The following is a 25,799-nucleotide window of genomic DNA, read 5'->3' as shown; positions in this document are numbered from 1 at the left end:
GCATAGTATGTATTATTATTCAAAACACATCCTGACAATGCACAATTTCTCCAACGCACAAAGATTGGCAGGCAGCTAGGAGCCAAGGCACTGGTTTGTTATTCCATTTTCAGCCTCTCCTAACAGCCTTTTAATCAAAGGATAAGTATTTGTGGCAAATAGGTATTAAGGCAGCATTTAAAATTTTAAAGGTACATAGATATACCGTATTTACATCATGTCCATGTATTACTTTTTGTTCAGTAAGAGGCATATTTGAGGGTCAATAGCCAATAACTTTGAATATGGATAAAAAGTGTCCTGTATTTTGTGATTATAACACATACCCACTGTTTATTACAGGGGTGGGAACCTGTGGATTTGCAAATTATGTTGGAGGACAACTCACATCAGCCCTAACCAGCAGCACCAGGATGATGGGACTTGTAGTGCTGCAACATCTGGAGGGCCACATGTTCCCCACCACTGGTTTACAATAAACATTCCACATAACTATACAGTGGAACCTCGGTTTATGAACACCTCGGTTTATGAATTTTCGGTTTACGAACGCTGCGGACCCATCTGGAACGGATTAATTCACTTTCCATCACTTTCAATGGGAAAGTTCGCTTCAGTTTATGAACGCTTCAGTTTATGAACAGACTTCCGGAACCAATTACACCCATGCTTCGGGTTAAGTACGCTTTAGGTTGAGTACTCCATGGACCCGTCTGGAACGGATTAATCCACTTTCCATTACTTTCAATGGGAAAGTTCACTTCAGTTTATGAACGCTTCAGTTTAAGTACTCCGCGGACCGTCTGGAACGGATTAATTCACTTTCCATTACTTTCAATGGGAAAGTTCACTTCAGTTTATGAACGCTTCAGTTTATGAACAGACTTCCGGAACCAATTGTGTTCATAAACCGAGGTACCACTGTATGTACTTAAAGGGAAAATCCCAGTGCTTTTCAGCTCTTCACTGCACTCATTCTAGTCATTCTTATAATAATATAAATAGGGCATTCCAATAAAAAACAAGCACTTTTACCCCCTTTTTATTTTATGGTAAGGAAATGCATATGTTTATGGCTGAAATAAAAGGAGAAGTAGAATTGCTTTGTTTTAGCAGGATTGTGCTTCAACAATATTACCCAAGCCATGCCACGATAGAGCAGAAGGACTCAGTAACCCACTGTTTTTCAACTCTTTGGCTTACGAAGGGAAACAATTGCTTCTAACTGCAACAACCAAAATCTCCAGTCAATAAAGAGCAAATGCTTCACATCCTCCTGCTCCATAGCTTTAGTCAATTGGCCTACCTGAAAGGATGCATGTCAGGTGGTACAAAATTACTATATGTTCCTTATGCTAGGGATGAAAGAATATCATAATTAACACACCTTTTCTGGTAGTGCCACAGTGCTTGGATTGAACCTAAGATATAAAAATGCAATAGTGCTGCAGACAGGAGGTGGATACAAAAATCCACTGTCTAGAAAACAGATCCTGGTGTCAAGATTACTGAAGAGGACATAAAGGTTTCTTTGGTAGGTACAGAACTACAATGAGGGAAACCTCAAGGGAATATTAGCTATAATTCCTAGAAAGATTTCAGCCTGGCATCTTTCAAGTAAACCCTGTATGGGAGAAGTGGGGTGGGAAGAGCCTGCAGCATAACAGCAAAAACAAAACTCTCATCATCATCATCAAAATTTCTATGCTGCCCTTCATCTGAGGATCACAAGGCAGTTTACAAGATAAAAACTTTTTAAAAATGTAACATAGTAGCAAACAATAACCACCACCCCACAAAGTTTAAAAGGCCAAAGACTGCATAATTATCCAAAGGCCTGGGAGAAGAGGAATGTTTTTGCCAGGCACCTACATTGGGATCTCTCTATTTCTTCCGTTCAAGTGGCTCCTAAAAAAATTATTTGGCACCAAAATTTTGTGAAAATATTTGTGAAAGAGAAAACATATGAGGAGGCTTCAAAAATAGCCAAGTGCAGAAGTTATCTGTGACCGACCAATGGGGCACTGAAAAGCCATAGCCATTGCACCTCTATGGAGTGGTGAGCTAAAATAATTCTCATTATATATGTTGCCCCATCTATGCCAAAATGAATTGTCACATAGCTTTGCATTCTCTTGTTTTCATCTGCTTCTGTTATAATTTATTCTCCAATTATTATTTGTCTAAAAGATTATCAAATTAAATAGATGAGCAAAACAAGAACCAATGGAAGGTGATAAAACATACTAATTACAGCAATTAATCAGGAGATGAAGAGGAGAAAAGGCTATTCAAAAGATTACCATATAGAAATAGGAAGGGGTCACTAGCATAACAGTTATGTCAGCATATGTTTGTTATTCTCATGTGTGACCTTTTGCTATTCAGGTCTCCAAACCAGAATATACGGTACCACTGACACATGGTACTCCAGAAAAGTCTCAGGCATTCATTATTATGTTCATGGCATCCTTCAAACTAAGCTTGTCAACAAATTGATTTGTTATTTGTTCAAAGAACAAAGTATTCCATTATTGTCTCGAGCTGTTGTATACAGTCGCTGCAACATCTGCAGCTGCCTGCTGCCAATATGTTTTGTCAAGTTTGCATTCCTCTATTCAGAATGCATCCATAATAACTGTCACCCTTCGTTCATACACTCATGGGATTGCCACTAAACACATTCTAAAAGAAGCATGCGCATGCTTGCATCCACGAACCCACCCTTCTTTCACTGCAGCTCAATTGTGTGAACAAAGGATTGTAACAGGGAATTGGATACTTGACACTCAAGTTTTTCCTGCTAAAACACGCTGAAAAAGCTACTGTGCTGTGACACAATAAGGCCATCCCTTGCAATGAAATTACTCAGGAGCAGGGACTTTAGGACACAAAACTGGAATGCTTCCTCAGGAAAATGCACAATTAAAAACCTCAGAGCAGGTAAGACAGGCTATAAAAACACCCCATCCTTTTCTTTTGCATTTTTTTTGCCTCCAGACAGTGACACTGCAAACCTGTTTCAGGCATCCTCTCCTGTCAAGCACACCAAGCACAGCACAGACAAACAATGTCTCTTATGTGCCCAGGACAGATCTGGGTTACTTAGGGAGAGCAGCTTTGCAGGTGCTTAACCCGTTCTGGGAGGTTTGCCCTGCTAATAATGCTGCAATAACAAAGGCAGAAGAGGGAGGTGCGGGGACGAGAGGAGGAGACGTTCGCCAGAGACCGGGAAGCAAAATGCAATGGGCAACGGACAAAATTCAGCAGTAATGCACACGCATACAACACAGGCAAGGCCGGCAGAGTGTGGGGAGAGGCAGCCGTGGCGATGAAGCATGCACTGACTAAACGGGAGACAAATAAGCAGGATGGGTGTAAGGGGGAGGGGGAGTAAAGAAAATGGTCCTTTCGCTCATTCAGCACCAAAGCAGCCCAAGGGAGGCTGTCGCTTCGCCCCTCCCGCCGCCACCACCACCACCAGCAGCAGCAACAACGCCAAGCCCTTGCCCCGCCAACGCCTTCAAGGGCCGGCGCGTCCCCGAACGGGCACTCACTCGGGGCCTCCCCTCAGGCCCCGGGCATCCCTTCCCACCCTTCCGCTCCTTCGACCCGGTTCTTTGCCCCCAGTCAGCTTCCCCCCCCTCAGCGGAGGCGCCGCCACCCACCCAAGACAGGGCAGCCGTAGGGCCCATCCCTCAGGGAAGAGACAGAGGCTCACCTCAGGGGAGGCTCCCTCCCAAAGCGGCGAGGGGAGACCGGGGCTGGCGGGGGTGCGCAAAATGGCGGCAAGCGGAGCCTCGCCACCGGCGTAGTGGCAGGGAGGGAAGAAGGGGAAGAGGGTCCCGTCGCCAGCAGCCAACGCGGCCCTGCCTGCCTGCCGGCGCCCAGCTGCTCCTCGCCTCGCGGCCCGGCTTGTGTAGTGGCAGCAAAGGCGGCGGCGGCGGCGCCCTGGCTGTGGTTGTCAAGCGGCTTCTCCAATCAGTGCCCAGCAGACCGGCTCCTCAGGGCCCCGCGGCGCCTGGGCGGGGTGGTGGCAGCGCAGCCGCCTGACTGGGAGAGCCAGGGAGAAAGGGGCGGGCGGGCGCAGGGGCGGCGTCCCTCCGGGAGGAATGGCTCGCCCAGCCCATGTCGGGGAGCGGCGCGGGCGGGAGGCGCGACGGGGATCGGGGGTGGCAGTGTAGGAGGCGGCCCAATAAGGAGCGAGGGAATCCGGGGTCTGGATTTCTCTTCTTCTTCTCCTCCTCCTCCGGCAGGATTACTTTGCATCTGTTTGAGGTTTTTTTTCTTAATCGTATTTTACGGAGGGTGGAGTTTTTTTGCCTCCTCCTTCGCATCCTCTTCCCGCCCCAGTAATTCCTAGGGGGGGGGGGGAATTGATAGGCGGATGTAAAGGCTGTTCTTCTCCCTTAACATTAATAGTGTCAAACTATTATTATTGTTATTGTTAAAATGGGATACTGCCCTTTAGCCATACATCTCAGGGCAGTTTTACAACACAAACACTGCAAGATAAAAACCCCAAAAACAAGATTAAAAGCAGTGGCAAAACACACACACACACACAGACACACACACAGACACACACACACACACACACAAGCCGTTCCAATGACATGATTAGCAACCTCCTCTTTCTTCCAAACACGTGTACATTCTAGGCGAGCCCTTAAGAGGCAGGCCACTCACACAAGCAGGTTGTTGTTGTGGTTTTGGGGTAATTGATACAATGCAGGGCAGAGGGTCTTGTAGGGCCATGGAAGAAGGGGTGAGTGAAGATCCATGGGTGAAGGGTGGTATACAAATGTATCTAACAATAACAACAACAATACATTGGGAATAAGGTCTGGGGAGGAGACCAGCAGTGCCTAATATCCACCAAGAGGTCGCTGGAGGAGCGACTTGGGGTGGGGAGCTGCCAAGGAAGTAGCAGCAGTGCCAGTGGCATTTCTTGGAGGACAGATATGCTGCCTTTGTGGATCCTGTCACCTGAGGCAGTCCCCTTGCCTTGTCTCCTGGGTGGGTCAGCTCTGTCAACACTGCAGTAATGTGTGCATTGAGTCTTAGACCCCAATTACACTACAGGGAGAGGTAGTCATTAGTTGACAGGTCACCTTTTGGCCATTCAGGAATGGTCCTTTCCCAAACCTCTTCAGGATTAATGCCCTTTTGTTGTTTAGTCATTTAGTCGTGTCCGACTTCGTGACCCCATGGACCAGAGCACGCCAGGCACTCCTGCCCTTATTACACCCAAATAATGTTTGGTGGCATGGAGTACTGTAATGTTAATTCTTTTTTAAAAAAATAATTTTTATTGGATTTTATATAGAGAAAGAAAGAAAAACCATAGAGAAATACAAAAAGGGAAAAATATAAGGCAATTTCAGCAAATCTTATTCCCCAAAATTCTTCACATATCAATTACAATAAAATAGAAAAAAAAAGAAAAAGGTAAAAATAAAAGATAAAAAATTCAACTCTATAACTTCAAATCTAAACATTTCGGACTTCCTCATTCCCCCTTCTTGAGTTCTAAATATTACACTAACTCTTGCAGTCCCCAATTTTAAAATCACATTCTTTTTTCTAGGTTGTAACTTCTTTATTGCTAATAACCCTTCACACTTCACATTGCTATTATTTAACTACTAATCTCTACCCTTTACCCCAAAATATTCCAATTTATCTATCAAAATCTTTTACCCCCTATTATTCCCACCCACAAAACAAAATCTGTCCCCCTTTCCTTGGAATCGGTATCTCCAGAGGCATCAGCCAGTTCCTTAATGCATTCCGAATTCAGACCATTTTTTATCAATCAAAACAAATTAATACAGGTCTCCCTCAACCCACTCCTAATCTGTCCCAATCCAAATTTTGCCGAACCCTTTCCCCCCTCTTCTGTAATTCCCATGCTTTATTTCCATTCTCATTCTCTTTCTCTTTCTGCCTCCCCCCCACCTACTTGCTTCTTCCCCTCTCTCACTGGGGTATTAACCTTCTTGTTCCCCTTTTTGGGGGGCTGTAATGTTAATTCTTTATTGGTCCCATTTCTGAAGCCTTAGAAAGGCTAGGGATAACTCAAGGTCCAACTGGTGCCAGGTGGTATTTTGTTGCATGCTGCACAGAAATCTCCTCCTCTCAGTGTGATCTATATACCTCCCCCCACACATTTGCATTAGAAGGGTTAAATTCTGATTGATGTGGTTTTGATAAGAAATCGTATTTGTTCCATTTTGCCTTTCAGCTTCTGTTTGTCCTGCTCCCCCTTCTTCTGACTGGGTCAAGCTTAGGCATGGGTTGCTTGCCAGTGCTGGGGCCTGTAGCAGTCTTGACATCACAATCACATTTTCCTCTATTTTTGCAGCGGAAGCTGCTGGCTTGTTGCCAGTGCATGTAATTACCATCTGAGAGCTTTCTGGATTCCAATCTGTCCTTGTCTTTTCTCACATTTTCCACTGCTACAGAAAACCCGTTTTGCCATAAATGTAGTGACTGAATAAACAAATACTGGTAAGTAAAAGCCATTACTGCATCCCAAGTCTTTCTTCCTATCTGCTCACCAAAATGGATGGTTCTGTTATTAATGAATTGCCTTAAATCTGTATGAGTTATTAAATGTCTACACAGTGTTATCAGTGTCACTGGGTGGGAAATACTTAATATGTAGAGCATTAAAAAACCCTCTTTTTTGTTTTCATAGATAATAAAAGAACAAAGCAACAGTGGAGGGTGCGGTGAAGGAAACTGTTATATATAAAATCCCAGTCTGATGAAGAGTTCTAGAGAAATAGAAAGCTTTTGTGACATTTTGGTTGGTCCTAATAAATGTATTGCTTGATGGATTATGGACCAACATCACTTTATTTGCTTTGTGTGTTTTGTTTTGTTTCAGCCTCACAGCTTGTCCCATCAAAATGAATGCTCTCCTAGATAACATAGCATGCACTGAACATTGTTCACAAATCCACACAAATAGTTTACAAATCATTTTGTGGTACTTACTCAACACTTCTGGAGCTGATCCAAGTTCTTTTACTACCGGTTTCTAGGCTTGTCAAAATAATAAGCAATGTTGATTTAAGATGGCAATTCTACACATCCAAGCACCTTAATAAATGTGTTTACACTCAAGAGGCACTTGCCAGGACTTGCTATCTTAGATGGAAAGCTCTTTGATATAGTAAGACATGGGTGATGAAATACTACTTGATACGATAGTTGAGTTTGACTAATTACAAAAAGAGTATGCTGAGAGTATGCAGGTATATTAACATATTTCAAAACATCAATACTGAAAAGGATTAGCACTTTTGTCAGGAACTCTCACTCCATGACGCTATATCAAATTGTGAGCTTCCCCATCAGCCAATCCTATAGTGCCGGGACAGGGAAAGTCAGAACATGTTGCATCAGAGAGTAAGTGTTAAAACATGTTTGACAAAGAAGGGGAAGAATTAGCCATGGAAACGATGCTTTGGTGACATCCCGATCACAAAAACATGTGGGGCAAGCTCTGGCCTTGGTAGGACTTATTGTAAATATGCAGTTTAGGATTGGGCTATAAGGATTGTGTTTATATTGTAAACCTCCCTGTGATCCTCTGATGAAAGGCGGTGCAGAGATTTGATTAATTAATAAAAAGCTGTATAAACTGATGTATCGTAATTTGCACACAAGTGCTCATAAAAACAATGGTGGAATTAGAGCTTCATTACAGCAAGAGAGAAATGATAATTCCAAGGTACAGGGGTTACTGCTTAGTAGCGTGTGCAAGCATCTAACGTGTGCCTCTGGTAAAGTAAGAAAATAACGTGGGAGCTCATATGGGACAAATTTATACCAGAAATAACTATGTGAATTAGCTCTGTGAGATAAAATTTTCCAGTGACTTGGGCTTCACATTTTCAGCATGACTGGCCCTACTACCAAAATGACCCATGCAACATTGTGAGAAAGTACAAGTTTTTAGGAGTTTTATGAACGGTCCCATCTCACCTGCACCCCTGATTTAATCAGTTGGTTGAATCAAAAGCATGGACAAGCTCTGTAGTCTGCTTATCCAGTCAATATAAGACAGATTGTTTGTTTCTAGCACAAGGCTGTATACCCACCATACATTTAAAGCACATTCTTTCCCTCAAATAATTCGGGGCACTAGTTTAGTTTGTTAAGGGTTCTTGGGAACTGTAACTCTGAAAGGGGTAAACTAGTGTTCATAATTTCTGTGGAAAAGGATGTGATGGGAATAAAGTATCGAGCACCTCCATAGCGCCCCTGTGGCGTGTGTCCTTTTAACAAGCCAATAATAATTTTCCGATGCATTGTTGACCTGTGCCCATGATGAAAGCAGGGCATGTCAAATGGATGTAGTTGTAGTTAACAAAACCTTTGAGTTAACTCTGGCGAAAATGCTGCCTTCTGGGTTGACTTCTGTCATGAGCCCCATGGAGATGTCACAGAGGGAATAGGCTAATTATGAGGTGGGGTGGGGAAGTAAAACAGGGAGTTGGCGCTAAATAACCCATAGGAGGACCCAAGCGGGTTGAGGGAGGTGAAACTGGGACCTCAAGGAATGTCTCTGCTGGAGGAGGGGTCTCAAGAGAGTCAGGAGCTGGATCCTGGGGAAGGTTCAAGTGGGTTGTCAGAGAGGTGTGATACCCCCGTGATATCGGACATCTCTGGTCAGGCACCTCCTCAGTAAGCAGCCTCTGCCTGGGGACATGACAGAGAGTATGCTGGATACTGAGCTGGCACCTCCATCATCCATGACATGGAGAAGCCAGTGCCAGCTCAAACAAACAGGCCCAGCCCACTCCCAGAAGTGTCCATTTGCTCAGATCAGAGATGCCTTCATAAACTGCATGCCGGCAAAACCTTTTGCCAACCATAAATGTATACATTTAATGGCTTCAGAGGATAAACTGAAAACGCGTACCAAAAGATGAAACTGCAACGTTGTTTTTGGTGCCATGCTTTTTATTTAAATGGAAGGGAAGGACTACACTGTACTAGGTAGGTAGCACTATGACAATATCTTACAGCACAGCTTCTGAAAAAATAGGGTAGCAATGCTCCACAAAAGTGGACAAGTAAGCACACGATACACTGTACATTTCTCAACGGACGGTGCCCATTTAAATTAGAAATAAACAGAATTTGGCTTTAAACAGCCAAAGAATTTTTTTCTTTAAAAAACAACAACACCAACAGTCATCCAAAAATGGTTTCAGTAGCTACCATGACTGTCAGAGCTTGAACACCTGGTCTGGTAATTAAGATGGTTGGCAAATTCTGTCATATAAAGAATAAAAACACCCCGCTCCCTCGATGAAAGCACCGGTGTGTAACTGATAGTGTCACTGATAAACACCGGACTTCTCCATGAAAGGCCTTTATTTTCTTAAACAAGATCCCAAATGAAGACATACTGTCATTAGAAAATTTGCAAGCTTCAAAAGAAAAAATAAAAAGAAAACCCTGTCCTTAGCTCTCCTTGTATGTAGTAACATTTTAATCCCGAAAGTCTCAATTTTTTAATTGTATTATTCACATCCTACCTTTCAACATTGCACAGACATCTTTTTTTCTGAACGGTAGACAAAATTCATAATACATTCAATAATTTAAAATGACACTATGTTGCCACATTTTAAAAGAAATTATCCTGTTTAGATAGGTGTGCATGAATCAGTCAGTGGTACGTATCATTAAATTATATTTTTCTTTTAGCAAGAATAGTTTAGTTAAAAATCCTTCCATGTGATCTCCTCCATCGTCTATCCCAGGCACCCCCAAACTTCGGCCCTCCAGATGTTTTGAACTACAATTCCCATCTTCCCCGACCACTGGTCCTGTTAGCTAGGGATCATGGGAGTTGTAGGCCAAAACATCTGGAGGGCCGCAGTTTGGGGATGCCTGGTCTATCTCATTCATGTCCTAGCAGCTCGCCCCCAACTTGAGCAAGTTTTAACTTAAGATGTATGCTTACATGGGTATGCAATATATTTTTCCTATGCCATTAGTTGGAGGATAAGCCTCATTGGTAGAATGCATAGACCTTCTAGCTCCTATTTTTAATATATATATATATAATATATACACAGTATGTTTACACTTGAAATAGAAGATGGGTTAGATATCCTGGTTCATATACATGCAAACAGTAGGAATCAGCTAACCACAAATAGATCAGAGCCACATACCTATTAAACAGGTGGGTTTTGTGTTGTTGTTTTTTTTACAGTTTTAACAAATATACATAAATATAAGAACATAAGTTAAAGTAAATATTGACTGCATTTCTGAGAAAATGTTGATAAAGAACCCAGACACATTGATGCCTAAGGCTTTTTCATAATTTTAAAAAGGGCTGTTCTCTAAATTATTTAAGGACTTCTCATTCCTATACATCATCTATATAAAGAACAGAAGCAGACTGCAGTGAAGTACTACCTCTCCGAGTCAAGCAGTTCAGTGGGAGAAGTGTGCAGAATTTTAAGTTTTCCTTTGTAGGATGCATAATAAAAAGTAACATACACTTTAGACAGGTAGTTCAAAACTGTCTTGAAGTTCCAACACTTGTCACAACACTGAAACGGAATAGGTTTAGCAATAATTCAAGTCATTTCCTGAGAATGAGGTTCCACCTAGATCCCCTCCCACCCCCAACTAAGTCCTCTGGTGTACAAATGTCAAAAAAGCAATCACAAAAATAAGGGTAGGTTTCAAGTTTGAGCTTTTCCAACTGCTGAAACAGTGCCTTGCTATATCTGTATAGGAATCCTGACAATAAGAAAAAAGAAAGCAACAAGAAAACCTCCAAACAGAAAATAAACCTTCTCTAAAGTAATCAGATGTGCAGCCCTTGGTTAATACTGAAAAAGGTGCTCCAGTGATTATTTTGTAAATATTAACATTGCTGTATTTGTGTGGCTCTCAGCCATTCTTTGTTTCAATACACTCAAGACTGTCATGTATCATCATCAATACCATAATTTATATTAAACAAAATTAAATTGATGTCCTGGAAGAAAAATTACTTTGGTCCATATACTGGATGGCAACCTGGTGACACATCAGAATAGCTTTCATAGAGCAGGCTTACTCAATATAATTTTCTTCAAGTTTCTCAGAAGGACTCATACAAAGTGTCTAATTTTAAGACAATTAATACTGTTTTGCTTAGGATTTTGAAATAGCCATCCAGACCGTAATCTCAGGAAGCAATGGTAGATGTCTGCATTTGTTTAGTGATGTTGTTTTATTTGGGTCACCTGTCACACAACAGACACGTATCGTCCCCTTTGCTAAATCTCAGAATGTTAAACAGCAGTTTGGTCTGAATTATAAGTGGACTCCTGTTCAGAAGAAAAATGCAAAACACAATAGTGCATGCAAAGATCTCCCGTCATGCTTCCCTGGATCAGGGCAATGGTGGATTTCTAAATATAATGGCAATACCTTTATAAAATAAGTTTCCTTGTGGAACAAGCAATGACAGCCATCACATTTCCTTGCCAGAGGTTAAGACATGCTAGCAACATTTAATCCTGGACATCCTCTCCAAGGAACTTTTCTGGTGCAAAACCCTTTGAAATGAATGAAAGTCAAAAAAAAGAATGGATAACCTCATTTCATTACAAAAAGGTTTGTGCCCTCTGTTACCGGCAGGCCACTTAAAATTTAACGGTGTGGCAACTCAAGACAGAACATTTCTCCAGTGAAGATATAAAGAGCAGAAGCAAATTCCAAAACAAGCATAACACACCAAAGTATAAGGCAATGAATTTAATATATACTTTAATTTCAGTCACTACAGATTTGCAAACATTCAATAATTCAGTGTTTTAAAAACGAGAGGAAATGAACCCTATAAACTGTGAGCACATACCCATCTCCACTCTGACTCAGTCTTTCAGGAGCACACGAATGCATAATCACTTAAGTGTCAGTTTTCTGCAAGTCTTCAATACTGTGTTTACATTCCAGTTGTGCATGATGACAGAGCTTTTTTCTCCAAATCCGAGTTCAAAGAAATCTTGTTGGCAAATAAGAACCTATTTTCTAATAGGCAGCAAATACGAAGTGCAAGTTTGCCACAGACGTGGCAAAGTACCCTACCCCCCTCCGAGTTACTATGCTTTTGTAGGTAAGAGTTTTTTCGGTGTTGCTGGTCTCTTGCTCTGCCACAAATGGCTGTGGATGGTAATAGCGTCGACACTGGCAGAGAGCGTTTTAGCAGGTATGTGGCTGAACTGCTTCCTGTCAGAGTTGTACTTATAAAGCCCCTCAATCATTTTCTTACTGATGGACTTTGGGCCTATTCCAGTCAACTTACTGATTTCTTCTGTCTCAGGGCAGTACGTGTACAAAGATCGGAACTGGCAGCCTGAGTCCCGGAAAAGGATAAGGAAATTGTTGGCATCTGATTTCTCCATTTCCTGAAAGGGGGAGGGGAGGAAAGAGGGTTCACATTGTGCACAAGTTAACATTCAGTTTATGGGTATTTTCAATGCCCCTACACTTATGACAGAAACTGTTTCATGTTATTGAAAATGAAAACCATTGTAAGCTTGGCTTATTTACACATGCAAGAAGGCATCACAGATCTAACAACACAGATACAACTTTCATGTCATGGACATGAAGTTGCACATTCAGCTGCCATTTACTGTTCTACAGTAAATTATAGAGAAATCAAGTGTTATACATGCATCTGTGAACAAGCGATATAGGGTACCAAGAGTAATTTTAAAAACTACATTCCTGGTGCACCAGACAGTTATATTCTTATTTCGACTAATGCTATAACTATTTAAAAATCTTTATCATCAGAACAAGCTCATGAGAAGTGTTAGTAGAGAATTTCAGAGTGTATGTATTCCTATTCTGGCAAGAATATTGTATTAAGGAGACAGCTTAGCTTAGTAGAGGACTCAGAATAGAGTATGAAAAGGAGGTTAGGAGTGTCAGTGCTATGGCTGCACCAGGAATACCATTAATGCACATCATTAATGTTTACAGGGCCTTAGTAAACAGAAAGACTCCCGTCTGAATCTGCAGTGTAAAGAAAACTATTCCCCCAACACTTCCTACCTACCCACAGCATGAACTTCAGATTTTCAGTTTCTTCCTCCCCCCACTTCCCCTTTACAGGTTTGCCTTACCTCTAATATTTTATTCTTCTGACCTTCGTTTACTCTTCCAGCCAAGCAGCAATGAGCCAAGGCATTCTGGATTATATGTTTGTTGGATTTTGCACTGGGTTCTTTGTACAGCTTTGGTCCTAGAGAGAGAGAGAGAGAGAGAGAGAGAGAGAGAGAAGAGAGAGAGAGAGAGAGAGAGAGAGAGAGAGAGAGAGAGAGATATGAATAAATGAACATGGTTTAGAGCAGGCAGAGGTGAGGAACCTTTCTGGCTCTGGGGGGGGGGGGTCAGAGCTTTATAGCTGCACTCCATGGGCCAAATTTGACAGGTGGCCTGGGCAAGGAATTTCTAAGGAATTTCCTTCAAACCAAACTCTTAATACTCCAGCTTCTCATTCTTTATTATGGTTGGGGTATTTAACTACCACCTGATACTAAGTGAAGCAAGATTGTAATTTGGTACACTGGTTTGCTGTTATTACTCTGTATTACTTTTTCTCTGTTACTTACCTGCTTTCCCCACCACCACCCCAAAGCGTCTACATGTTCTTGTTTGTAGCAAATAATTCAACAACAACTCTTAATATACCAACCTGTATATTCTGTAGCAGAAGCCACAGAAGAGGTTGTTGATGCATTTTCCCAATCCTTTTCTCCATTACGACTTCCGCAACGACTTGGAGATATTAATCCTTCCACAGATTCAGACCTAAAAGTTGCATTTAAACAGGAAAGAGGATTCGGCCAATCTATTACCAAGCATGATTTCACAATGAAAAAAGGCAGCATTTCACAATGAAAGACCTGAAGATAAAGCACTGTTAAACACAAATGTGGAATCAAATGATTTAACAGCAGGTTAGTTCTTCCAAATGTCCAAGTAGCTTCAGGAATGTGTGGGAAGAATGTTAACTGTCCATCAGGCAAAGCTGGCTAAATTCTGAGAAATTGGCGGGTGTTTCTAGCCCCTTTTCCCTTATAAAGCTATCACAAAGAAGAAAATCTGAATATGAAAGCACCCCCTCTACTTCATATTAGTCTACACAACTTAGAGAATTTAATTCACTTGTAGATATTTCAGTGGCTTCTTAAAATTAAGGAGAGGTGAATGATTACATTTTTAGAAGTACCATCGTGTGTGTGTATTACTACAGGTGTTGGCTCATACCTAGGTAAAGGTAAAGGGACCCCTGACCATTAGGTCCAGTCGTGACCGACTCTGGGGTTGCGCGCTCATCTCGCATTATTGGCCGAGGGAGGCGGCGTATAGCTTCCAGGTCATGTGGCCAGCATGACAAAGCTGCTTCTGGCAAACCAGAGCAGCACATGGAAACGCCGTTTACCTTCCCGCTGTAGCGGTTCCTATTTATCTACTTGCATTTTGATGTGCTTTCGAACTGCTAGGTTGGCAGGAGCTGGGACCAAGCAACGGGAGCTCACCCCGTCACAGGGATTCGAACCGCCAACCTTCTGATCAGCAAGCCCTAGGCTCAGTGGTTTAACCACAGCGCCACCTGGGTCCCATACTGGTGGCTCATACCTAGCAGTCCAATAAAAATGTACACATCAACAGAAGCAATTAAACAATTCCCTGCAGCCTGGAAATTAAATATGTGTAGATATGTTTTGTGGCGACTGTGTATGGAAACGGCTATAGGAACATACTCAAAGTTGGTCTAATCTGAAGAGCCATGAACTATCTTAATTATGCATTAACTACTGCCTCACTGGAAGGACAGATCCTGAAGCTGAGGCTCCAATACTTTGGCCACCTCATGAGAAGACTCCCTGGAAAAGACCCTGATGTTGGGAAAGATGGAGGGCACAAGGAGAAGGGGACGACAGAGGATGAGATGGTTGGACAGTGTTCTCGAAGCTACCAACATGAGTCTGACCAAAGTGCAGGAGACAGTGGAAGACAGGAGTGCCTGGCGTGCTCTGGTCCATGGGGTCACGAAGAGTCGGACACGACTAAACGACTAAACGACAACAACAACTGCCTCACTGAATGCACACTGTTGTGCCAAGTCACATAAATATGATAATTTTTCTCAAATGTAAATTGGAGCTGAATATTTACCTTGGCGTTCTCTTGCCCGATTGCACACTGTCGTCTCCAGTGTTCAATGATGCCAACGAAAGGCTAGATACTGAGGGGAGATTTGGGGGGGGGAGAACAGCAACATAGTGAAGGTGTGAGCCTAGGTAAATGCAAGGAACTTTAAAATAATGCAGATACTGAAAACAGAGTCTGTGGACTAGATGCACCACCAGGAAAGGAAAGTTTCTAAGTTTTCTAAGAAATATTCTCTCTCTTTACTGGCCCTATGAACTCTACATATGTAAACATATAATGCGTATTTTAACCTCATAAGTCTTTATATAGTAAATGTAAATGATAGCACGTATATAGGTTGTTCTAAACCTAAACATCACCATGGAGCTCTGTATCAAAGATATGGAAACCTACTTTAAAAGTAGAGGCGATGTTGTCGTATCGGTCCAGCTCACGCTGACTCAAAATTTAACTATGTAAGGAGTGATGAAACAATCGTTCTTTGCAACTTTTCTAATGTGATAACTAGGCATAATGAAAACCAGCAGTCTGGTAGCGTTTAACAACCCCTCTGCCCCCCCCCCCAAAATCTCCGGGCTAGCAATTTAAAACAAAAAGCAAGAGCGGAGGACAGACACAACAGAAGGCTTACTGTCATCCCAGGATTACAAGGCCTTGAAGAGGAAGCAGCCGTGCATCACTTTTCAGTTTCTGAGTACAGTGGTACCTTGGTTTTCAAACATAATCCGTTCCAGAAGTCCGTTCGAGTTCTGAAACGCTTGAAAACTGAAAGCCTCAAAACGCAAGCCTCAAAATGGAAAACTCAAAACAGAAGCCGTGTTTCCTGTTCAACTTCCGAGGCACGTTCGAAAACCGAGGCACTTACTTCCAGGTTTTTGGCGTTTGAGTTCCAAAGCGTTCAACTAGAAAGGCGTTTGAAAACCGAGGTGCCACTGTACTCCATGTCAAAGCTGGAATTGCAGCACCAAGACTCCTCCTTATATTTATTACCTGGAGGACCTTTGATCGGAGTTTTAGGTGACTCAATATGATCTCTGTGAATGGATTTTGGACGTGGCTTCTTTTGTTTGGACATGTGGAGGCGAGGCTTTATGACAATGTCCATATCTTCCATCAGTTTCAGCTGCTTCCGCCTTATATATTCTTGCTTAATAAACTCTCGACGTGCTCTTTCATCTTCCTTCTTCTGACGTTCTTCCTCAGACTTCCTCCTTAGAAATTCAACAGCACCATTAGCAAAGTCATCCTTCTCACAAACTAAAAGCAATTTTTCTGATTATAAGTTACCTGAATGCCAAGTATCACTGTTACATTCCCAGAATATATCCTGGTTTCCAAGTTTTAGTGTACATATTTTAACTGTATGCTCATGCTAAGCTTTGTGGAGCAATTCACACAAGTAGTCCTAAAGATCCAGTTGAACCAGATTAGGGTAAATATTAAGTGAAATAGCCCTTAGCACTTCAGTACCACCTAACACTTTAGTATTGTGTACCCGTGAATATCAAGTGGCTTTTTGGGTTTCTTGGTAATATTCAAAGAAAAATTAAGTTATTTTGAAGGTTTAATATTCTTTAGTTATGCAAGAAATTTATTTTAGAATGTTCACATTTTCACATTTAACTAAAGGTCAAGACTGGACACACAACATTTCATTCATTCTGAACACAGGAGAGCTGCAAATAGCTTCTCTTTGCAAGTGACTGTTGCAGCGGCTGATGTAGGTGCTTTTTTTGCTCATTGAAGGGGTGAGACACAGGCACACCAATGTGTGGCCCTGCCTCTTTCAGCTCTTTTAGATGTGGCAGCCATTTTGTGTTATGCCACACCTCTGGGCACCCCATTTTGTGACTGGCTTTCTAAAATTTCCAAATTTGTCCCACTGGCCTAAAAAGGTTGGTGACGCCTATCTTAATCAGTTAGTAGAAAAGTTTTAAGTGGTCTTAGCATAGGAAACAGTTTGACAACAAGGATCCCTCGTAGGGTATAGCAATTAGGCGTCTGGTTTCTAAATTTAAGCTGAACTCTCTCAGAATGACTAGCATCTGCAGTTGATCTTACTTTGTTTCTTCTTTCTTATATTCCAACTCGGCTTCCAGTTGCTGCTTCCGAAGTAAGGTTTCTCTTTCCCTTCTCAATCGCTTCTCCAGCAATGCTGCCCGCTTCACTGCCATTTCGTTTTCAGCCTTTTGATCATCCTTGAAGCAACATTTAGGAAGGAATGTCAATCATTATCTCAACATTGGCAGCAGACTTTATCCACAGTACAAATTTAAAGATTGGTCTAAAGCAGGGGCATGGGACCTGGGGCTTCCAGATGTTGCTGAACTACAACTCCCATCACCCTGATCATCGGTCATGCTGATTAGGGTTGATGGGGCCAAAAACACTGGGACCGGCACAGGTTTGCCATTCCTGGTCTAAAGTCACTGAGACAACTATATCAAAATATGCAAGGTCTAGTACTTATTAAAATTAAGATTGTTCAGTTGTAGTCTTATACCCCACTGGAAGCTGTGCTAGATTAACCACTCCTCTACAAAGGATAACACTCCTCTATGGACAGAGGATGTCTGTATTACACTCAACCGCAATCCTGTAACCTATGATATGGTTTATTTACAATACATTTGCAGGGAGAAGTGAATACAACTCCACTTGCAGAGGAGCTTAAATCATTTATTATCTGCCCTAGTGTTTTATTTTGAACAATACACAACGGTGAGAAAGGCAACAGAGGGGAGTCATTCCCCAGCTCCTGCCTGTTGCAGCTGTGCTTCAAAACAGCTTCTCAAGCAGGTGTTTTGCAAGCTGTTTGGAGCATGACTGTGAGGGGTGGATGATCCATGGGAAGAGTTAACCAAACACAAGTCTCCCAGGTCCCACTCACCATAGATTCTGGCCATACCCTCTGTAACACAGGCCCTGACCACCCGCCCACCACCACCAGAGGCAAAAAGTATGCCCACCCCTGGCTGAGGGGAAAGTGACAGTGAACTTGCAATACAATTTGAAATGGGCACTAGGTACTAGAAGGCTTATCCCGGGTCACAACAGCTGGAGCTGTGGAGGGAAATCCATATGATTTCTCAAAATGAGTGTATCACATGTTCCCCACCACCAAAAAAAGATCCTAAATGCATGCTTGTGATGTCCTCATTCACTTACCTTGAAAAAGAATCCACAGCACACTTTTTGGTCATCTTCCAATTGTTCCTTGTCACTCTCACCCTCTGATTTCTCAACAGACTCTTCTGACTTTTCTGGTGGCTTCAAATCTGTGAGGGAAACTTCTATGAGGTTAACCGTTTTGGATGCAGGTTCTGAGAATCCTGGTGTGTTCAGCACCTCTTCATTTGGGGTAAGGCAGACAGTTTCCGTAATGGGCTGCGAAAGTACTTCAGACACTGTAGATTCCAGAGGCCTGGCCGGTTGTTCCTCTGGCCTTTCCTTTTCTGCCTGTTCTGCTTCATTCTCACTTGCTGTTTCTTTGTCAGCCTCTCCCATTGTATTTTTGAACTTCAAGCGGTTACGTTCACCATCATCTCCAAAACAAACAAAGGATCTAGTTTGAATTGATGCCTGACTTGGAGAAAATCTTCTCAAACGAGGAAGGCTGTCCACAGATCGCGGTGCAGTCAAAGTGCGATTCAAAGGTGCTATTTTCAGATCATTTGGCCTAGGAGTCCTTTGCATTTTACTGGGGAGAGTGGAATTCTTCCTAGAGGATGACTGTGGGGACTGGTGAGAAGATCGGGGAGATTCCACTGAAAATGGGGCAACAGGAAAGGGTGAACCCGCAATCCTTAATGAAGGCTTCAGCTCCTGAACCTGCTTCTGAGGAGAAGGCTGAGGTGGTGAAATAACCCAAGCCTGTTGCTCCCTCATCTGCATTAGCATCTCTTGCTGAAGTGAGAGGCGTTGCATTTCTTGCTGCAGGAAATGCAGAGAAGAATTGAGCTTATCAATAGATTTTGTATATTCCAGAAGGTCACTGTCATTTAAGTTTTCTTCTGAGGGGCTCACCAAATTGCATTGCTTTTCTATATCAACCGGTGTGTTTGGGGACTTCAGCCATTTCACGTGAGGATTTTCAGTGCTTGCTTTAATTGCCTCTGTGGCCTTGTTTAGTTGCTCACATGGCTTTTGGGCATCTTTTTCTTTCAGCCTACTGCTGTCAGTGTACACTTTCTCATCCTCTGCTCCAGCCGCTTCTTCTCTAAGTGGTGAAATTCCATCACCTTTCTTTTTCACAATGTTAAGGAATGCCGTCCTTCCCATTTTTTGTCTCTGCTTCGTGAAAGCAGCCTCAACCTTCTTCTTCTGGGCTTCAATTGCTCGTCTCTTCTCTTCCAGCTTCATTTTCAGTTGCAGCATTTCAGAGGCCAGTAACTGTGTGGTATCTCTCGCCTGAGGGAGAGGAGATTCCTCAGGTATTTGAGTCCAAGAAACCATGTGAGGAATGTTCAGCTCAGAACCTTCTGGTGTAGTTTTCTGAGAACTGCTGCCACTACTTCTGCTGTCTGTATGATTCAGCTTCTTAAATTTCTGTTCTGCAAAGCTGGTCATTTTAACACCTGAACTTGAGGACGCGCTACTGCCTGCTTGTGATTTGGCACTAACTGAGCTTGGACAAGGGCTCAATTGTTCCTTATGGTTGATGCCTCTGCTATCAAATTCTTGAAGGAATCGAGATGGTTCTTCCATATCAGAGTCCAGGCTTACAGTATAGTCCCTCAAGGTTGAATCCTCATCCATAGTCTCTGGAATGTCTGAAGGGACATGTATTCCAGTATCTACTTCTGTATTGTCAGTCATGGGACTGAGAGCACCTTTTGTATCTGTAGTAATATCGGGATTACTCTGGTTGGGTTTAATATTTGAGTTCAGGATGCTCATCTCCTTGTTGTGAAGGAAAAACCCATTTGTAATTTGCTCTGGCTGAGTAACGCTGGGAGATTTCTCACTATCGTGGATAATCTGCAAAGCCTGCTCAATGCTTGGTGTCTCAATCCGATTGCCAAATTCATCGGTAACCAACCTGTTTTGTAGCGCTCCATTGGGCAGGCTGTATGGGCTAATCTGGTTTGCATTCCTTTGATTGCTGTCGGCCTCTAGATCACTGCAAAATTCCGTATCCTTTTCTTCTTCAATATCTTCACTTTCCTCTTCGCCATTCACAGGCTTGAAGGACAGGTTCTTTCTAACAAGCCTGGGCATACGGCTGGTATTTTGCGCAATGCCTTCATTGCTGAGAGATCTAGTCATTCCTCTGTTTGGAGTCTCACGGATGCTATCCTCTTTATCAAAAGAAATGTCAAATGAAACACCATGTACTGAAGATCTGGAAAGGGAATTAAAAAGGAGAATGTCATTAAAGCAACCCTCCACTTAAAATGTTGGAAATATTCCAGCATATTCCATATTGAAAAACCATTTATAGCATTAATGCTGGCTTCAAACTCTAGCAGTAAAATGCAATACAAGGTGATAGCATTATTAGTAGATATTATCTAGTCCTACATCCACTGAGCATAAAGGATAAGGTCTGCACCAAAAGTTTGCCCATTTTAAGGTTTGGAGCCCTCCATATATATAGTAAATAAACAAATCCCTACCTTGCCTCTTTTTGATCTTCTGTGCAGCCCTTGTTTCTCACATCTGCTGCCCCTTTGCTAGGGCTTCTTTCTGCTTGAACTATGTGATCCCAGCCAGCCAGGGATCAAGCAGTGAATATGATATTATATCGTTACAGCACTACATAGCCAATCAAGATATGACTACCTGATGTCACTGAGGGCAAACAAAACAGACAGAGTGAGGGCTGTTCTTCTTGGACTGGTCATATAGGTGATCCCAGCCAATGAGATCACCAATTGCCCTCACTCTGAATGGGCAAACACTTTTAGCCTCTTTTTGTTACAGTTCGTTGAATGACTGCCAAGCTGAAGGGTGCTTTTTCCTGCAGAAAATGACTTCACATCCATTAGGCTCAGGCCCAACAAAAATCTACTACACAGTTATTTAATCTTCTGTTACATACATGTATTTCCTGTTCTGAATGTCTTGCAAACTGTCCTTGTGACCATTGCACTATTTTTGTAAATATAAAAGTGAAAACCCTTCTCAAAAAGCAGTAGGGATGTCCATTCTCTCTTGGCAATTGACAGAAGGAAGGAAGGAAGGAAGGAAGGAAGGAAGGAAGGAAGGAAGGAAGGAAGGAAGGAAGGAAGGAAGGAAGGAGGGAAGACCCACCACACAATTTGAGCTACAAGAGCCTAAGTGGTGCAGAACTTCCATTTATTTTCCCTTTCAAAAATGCAGAATTAAATTATTCAAGCAGTCATTAAAAAAAACAACCTATAATAGTGACAAGGTAGGTAGATGATCGAGATCTAGAAAGTGTAGTGTATGGGATGTTAGGGGACATGTCGTGTTCCTTCTAGGGTAGTTTGTCCATCTTTGGTCCCCACCCTGCACTCAACTCTCGCCAGTGGCTCCTAGAAGCTGTCTGCATGTGACAGCAGCCACACCCCAGGAACAGCTTTGACTGGTCGGCTAAACCAGGTGAAGGGTAGCCAATGGGTATCAAACCTTCAGTGAGTTAGGGAAATTCCCTGCATTCAAAGACAGGTTCTGGCAGATTCAGTGGACAAGACCAGTAGTGGGTCCAAGAATCAAGAAGGCAGTTTCTGCACATGCTGTAGAAGGAAGTGAGGGGCAGGTGGGGCTTGTCAACCTGGGAAGGTAGCACATCTAGGAGAAGGAGAACTCTGATCCTAAACCTCTGCTGCCTTGTGGGATATATTTGGGAGACGAAAGGGCTAAGGGGTGAACCCTACACAAATGCAGAGTTGAGGCCCTAAGATAGTTGGATGGCAACTTGTACGCCTCCTTCCAGCAACTCCTGATGCCAAGTGTATTGCTTTCACATGTAGCCTGTACATGCACAGGATCTCCTTACTCTGTACCATCTTCCACAAATGAGAGGTTATGGATCTTAGAAGTGGGGCCTATGTCTATGCATTTGCATCTATAGAGCTTTTCACTTTAATGATTCTGGGTGACATCCAATGACGCTTGCCTGCCTGTGCAATGGAAATCCACTTGCATAGCAGGCCCCCAACACTGGTTCTGGAGGGTCCCCAAAACCTCTAGATAAGATTATGGGGTGCATGGGGATCTGCAGGGTGAGGAGGAAAGATAAATGCAGAAGGCACACTTGTTCATGCTATATTAGATCTTGCTTTGTATGTGTAGATGAGTCCTGCAGCTTTTCAGTGTACTTCCCCATGTGTAATCCATGAACTGTTTTTCAGAGCGAGGATATTCAATTGAAGGATTAATCCCCTTGCATCACATAACAATAGGAAATGAAACATTATGGCAGTATGGCACCAACTAACCAATGACTTACCTCTTTTCTTTGGGCCATGTCCCTACGTATCCATCCATATAAGACATAGATGTAGATCGTCTAATGCCGCCTATCCAAAATCCAAACAAAAAATACGTAAAGGTGAATTCTGCTGAAACTTTTAAAAAGAGGATTTAAAAACTTCCAGTTAACAAATCAAATAGGTGGCTTCTGCTCTTGGTTTGATTGAAAGCAGACCACATAAATTAATTTACCATATATCTCATTCAACATTTAGCAGAAAATTATCAAAGAATGCACATCAGTGGCTCTGTACATTACTATCCAGATAAAACCCTAAGCCAAAGTACTTAAATTCACCGACATCAGTTATGTTGGGAGTGCAACCATTCAATTGACTTCTGTCAACAATAAATAACATGAATTGTGTTTATGCCATTCATACTCCTCCCCTATTTAAAATATCCTTTACTGTGGGAAAAAAGAGATATCCAGAGATGTGAATCACAAAATAGTTAGTTCTGCAGAATATTCCCATAATAGTCTATATTATTGCTTGCCTATGCCTTGTACAGTGGTACCTCGGGTTACAAACGCTTTGGGTTACGAACACTTCGGGTTACAAACTCTGCTAACCCGGAAGTAGTACCTCGGGTTGCGAACTTTGCCCCAGGATGAGAACAGAAAGCACGCGGTGGCGGCAGGCCCCATTAGCAAAAGCGTGCCTCAGGTTAAGAACAGTTTTGGGTTAAGAACGGAACCTCTGGAATGAATTAAGTTCATAACTCGAGGTACCACTGCATTCTAAAAATATAAAAATTGATTCCATTTAACTTGAAAAGTATGATTTTCTTGTTCCTACTTCTCTTGCTCCACTTTTGTGTGTGTTAATAATGGATAGCAAGGGAATAGAGTATCAGACTATGATGGGAGATCCAGATTCAAATATCCACAGAGCCATAAAACTCCCTAGGCAACATAGCATCAGTTACTGCCTTCATCATAAGCTACCTCTCTGAGCTGTTGCAAGAATGAGGTGGGCCAGAAAATGACAATGTATATTACATAAATAAAGCTTTCCAGGATAGATCTAACATAGGAATCTGCCTTTTATCGAGCCAGAGCCAGACCATTAGTCCAACAAGGTCAACTCTGTCTACTACACTGACTGACAGCAGCTCTCCAGGATTTCATACAGGTGACATTCCCAGCAGGGGAATCATGCCTTTCCACTCTGGCTTGCAGCAGCTAGAAGTGTGCCTGCCAGCCTGCACACTTCCCTGGCCACTCCTCCGCTGTTCTGGGTGGCTGGACATGCCACACAGCCTCCTTTGGAAAGGGAACAAGGGATGGGATGAGGCACCAATACATCTCCTTGCCAAAGCTGCAAAGTATGGGCAGCAGTAATATAGCTTCCTGCCAAGGGAGCCCAGGTACGTATCAGGAGCCAGAGTCAGGTGAAGGTGAGCAATTAAAAAAACCACCAGTGTCAGTGAAGTTAACTCTTTATTGAAAGAAACCAAAACAGCCCAGGCCAGCAACTCTTCCCAATAGGTCTATCTCCAATGAGACAGTTGTGAGAAATGAAGGTCCCTGTTTTCCCACAGCTGCCTAGGTCCTCTCCTCTCCAGGGCTTTCCCCCCAAGAAATCAGAGACTATGTTGGCACGCAACCAAACTCTCCTCTGCTCTTTTCATTTCTATGTGTGTTCTGGGAGACAAGTGGGGAGGGGAGCTGGCCATAGCAAGAGGGGAAGACTCCCTGGCTTCTTCAACAGCCTGCCTCCTGTCTCCTGGCCCCACTCCTCTCCAGCCTCTGGTTCTGGACTGCTCTCTGTCACATCCTCTTCTTGCTCACTAAGCCCAGTTGCCCCTTCAGCTTCTGACACCTCCCTTCTCCTAGTCTGCTTCCTCTGATTACTCATTGTCATCCTACCACCAGTCCCCAGGTTCTGAGCCTTCTTCCCCTGGGGGCTTCCTTGGGGGATCCCCAGCTGGTGCCTCCCACCACTGTTCTGCATCCAGACAGTCCATGACAGCACACCCCTGATTCCCAGTCCTACTTGGAGATCCTGGGGATTCAACATGGGATTTTGTACAAGCAAAGCAGCTAATCTAACACTGTGCTGCAACCCTTCCCCTTGTAATTCTAATAATCTAATAATTCTCGGCACTCATACGTAGCACTCTGTAGTTAAAGAGCACTTAAAGATAAAATTAGATAATGGTTGGAAAAAGGGTTCCCTTCTTCTGGCAGAAGACTTGTACTACCAACAAAGGAAGGGAACCTTTTGATAAAACAAATCTGAACAGGGCAAAAGCAGAACCTCTCAGCTTTTTGCTATTACCTGGAGCAGGTGTATAAGGCTGTTGGTGAGCATAGCTAGCAGCTGGAATCTGATGAGATGGTGGGAAAGCTGGGCATTCCACACTGCAAACAACCAAAACCAGAACACCACTTGGTTAACTTCGTCTAATTTAAATTCTTGTGAACATTTCAGGAGACAATATTGTGCTTTAAACTAGGCCTGAAAGCATGAATTTAGTGCAATTAAAATATATTTCTAGTTATGAAAGGTCAAATTTTAACTGAATCTGTTATCATATGAAAAGGTATTCAGTAATACTTGTATTGACACAATAATTTGTACTTCTGTCTCAATTCAGTCAATGAGCTAAATATAATTTTCCTACAACACGTGAGTTATCTGTGGCATCTGAGGGGAACTATTATATTCGTTACAGAATTTCTTAAAAGATCACATAACTGCAATACTATGGCATTTTAAGAAATTTTAATTCCATCTATGAATTGCCTGTTGCAAATAATATATTCGGTGCTAGTTGTGTCACAGTCAAATGTGTTTATAGCTCACTTGGAGAAGAGAAGCCATGGAGTAAAGTGAAATTGTCCCTCAGTTTCTCACAATGCCACATTACTTTTTCACAGGTGCAAAAGGCTGCTGGAAGAAAAACTGACCCCCCCCCATGGAGGCACAGCTGATTGTGCATTGCCCCTTGTATCACAGACAAATATTATGGACACCACCAACCAAACATTTATAAAGGCTAATTGACTTCCTACTGAATAGAACACCAAATCCTTAACAAACAAGATATTTGGGCCCTACAAGGCTCTATTAATTCCATTAGCAAGTTTATAAACTGTCTCAGCAACAAAATGAGGACTTTGTGTC

General features: G+C 42.6%; 2 protein-coding genes across 3 annotated transcripts in view; both read right to left on the bottom strand.

Moving 5' to 3' along the window:
• Window positions 1-4,351, bottom strand: part of WDR47 (WD repeat domain 47) — a 39,940-nt gene extending 35,589 nt beyond the window's left edge. For both annotated transcript variants that reach the window (XM_035123205.3, XM_035123206.3), the window contains exon 1: window positions 3,722-4,351. The gene's annotated coding sequence lies outside the window, so the exon portion shown is untranslated. The remainder of the gene's footprint in view (window positions 1-3,721) is intronic.
• Window positions 4,352-8,958: 4,607 nt separating this feature from the next.
• Window positions 8,959-25,799, bottom strand: part of CAMSAP2 (calmodulin regulated spectrin associated protein family member 2) — a 79,505-nt gene continuing 62,664 nt past the window's right edge. Inside the window, exons 9-17 of the mRNA XM_035121788.3 lie at window positions 24,951-25,033; window positions 22,643-22,712; window positions 18,394-20,569; window positions 17,287-17,423; window positions 16,216-16,436; window positions 15,229-15,298; window positions 13,742-13,857; window positions 13,170-13,288; window positions 8,959-12,443 (exon numbers count right to left, since the gene is read on the bottom strand). Of these exons, the coding sequence (XP_034977679.2) occupies window positions 12,138-12,443; window positions 13,170-13,288; window positions 13,742-13,857; window positions 15,229-15,298; window positions 16,216-16,436; window positions 17,287-17,423; window positions 18,394-20,569; window positions 22,643-22,712; window positions 24,951-25,033 (3,298 nt within the window). The 3' untranslated portion in view covers window positions 8,959-12,137. The remainder of the gene's footprint in view (window positions 12,444-13,169; window positions 13,289-13,741; window positions 13,858-15,228; window positions 15,299-16,215; window positions 16,437-17,286; window positions 17,424-18,393; window positions 20,570-22,642; window positions 22,713-24,950; window positions 25,034-25,799) is intronic.

The sequence above is a fragment of the Zootoca vivipara genome, chromosome 7, assembly GCF_965207765.1.
Source record: "Zootoca vivipara chromosome 7, rZooViv2.hap1.1, whole genome shotgun sequence".
In the NCBI taxonomy this organism is placed as follows: Eukaryota; Metazoa; Chordata; class Lepidosauria; order Squamata; family Lacertidae; genus Zootoca; species Zootoca vivipara.
Note: the sequence above shows the minus strand (reverse complement) of the source record. Positions and strands in the feature narration are given on the sequence as shown.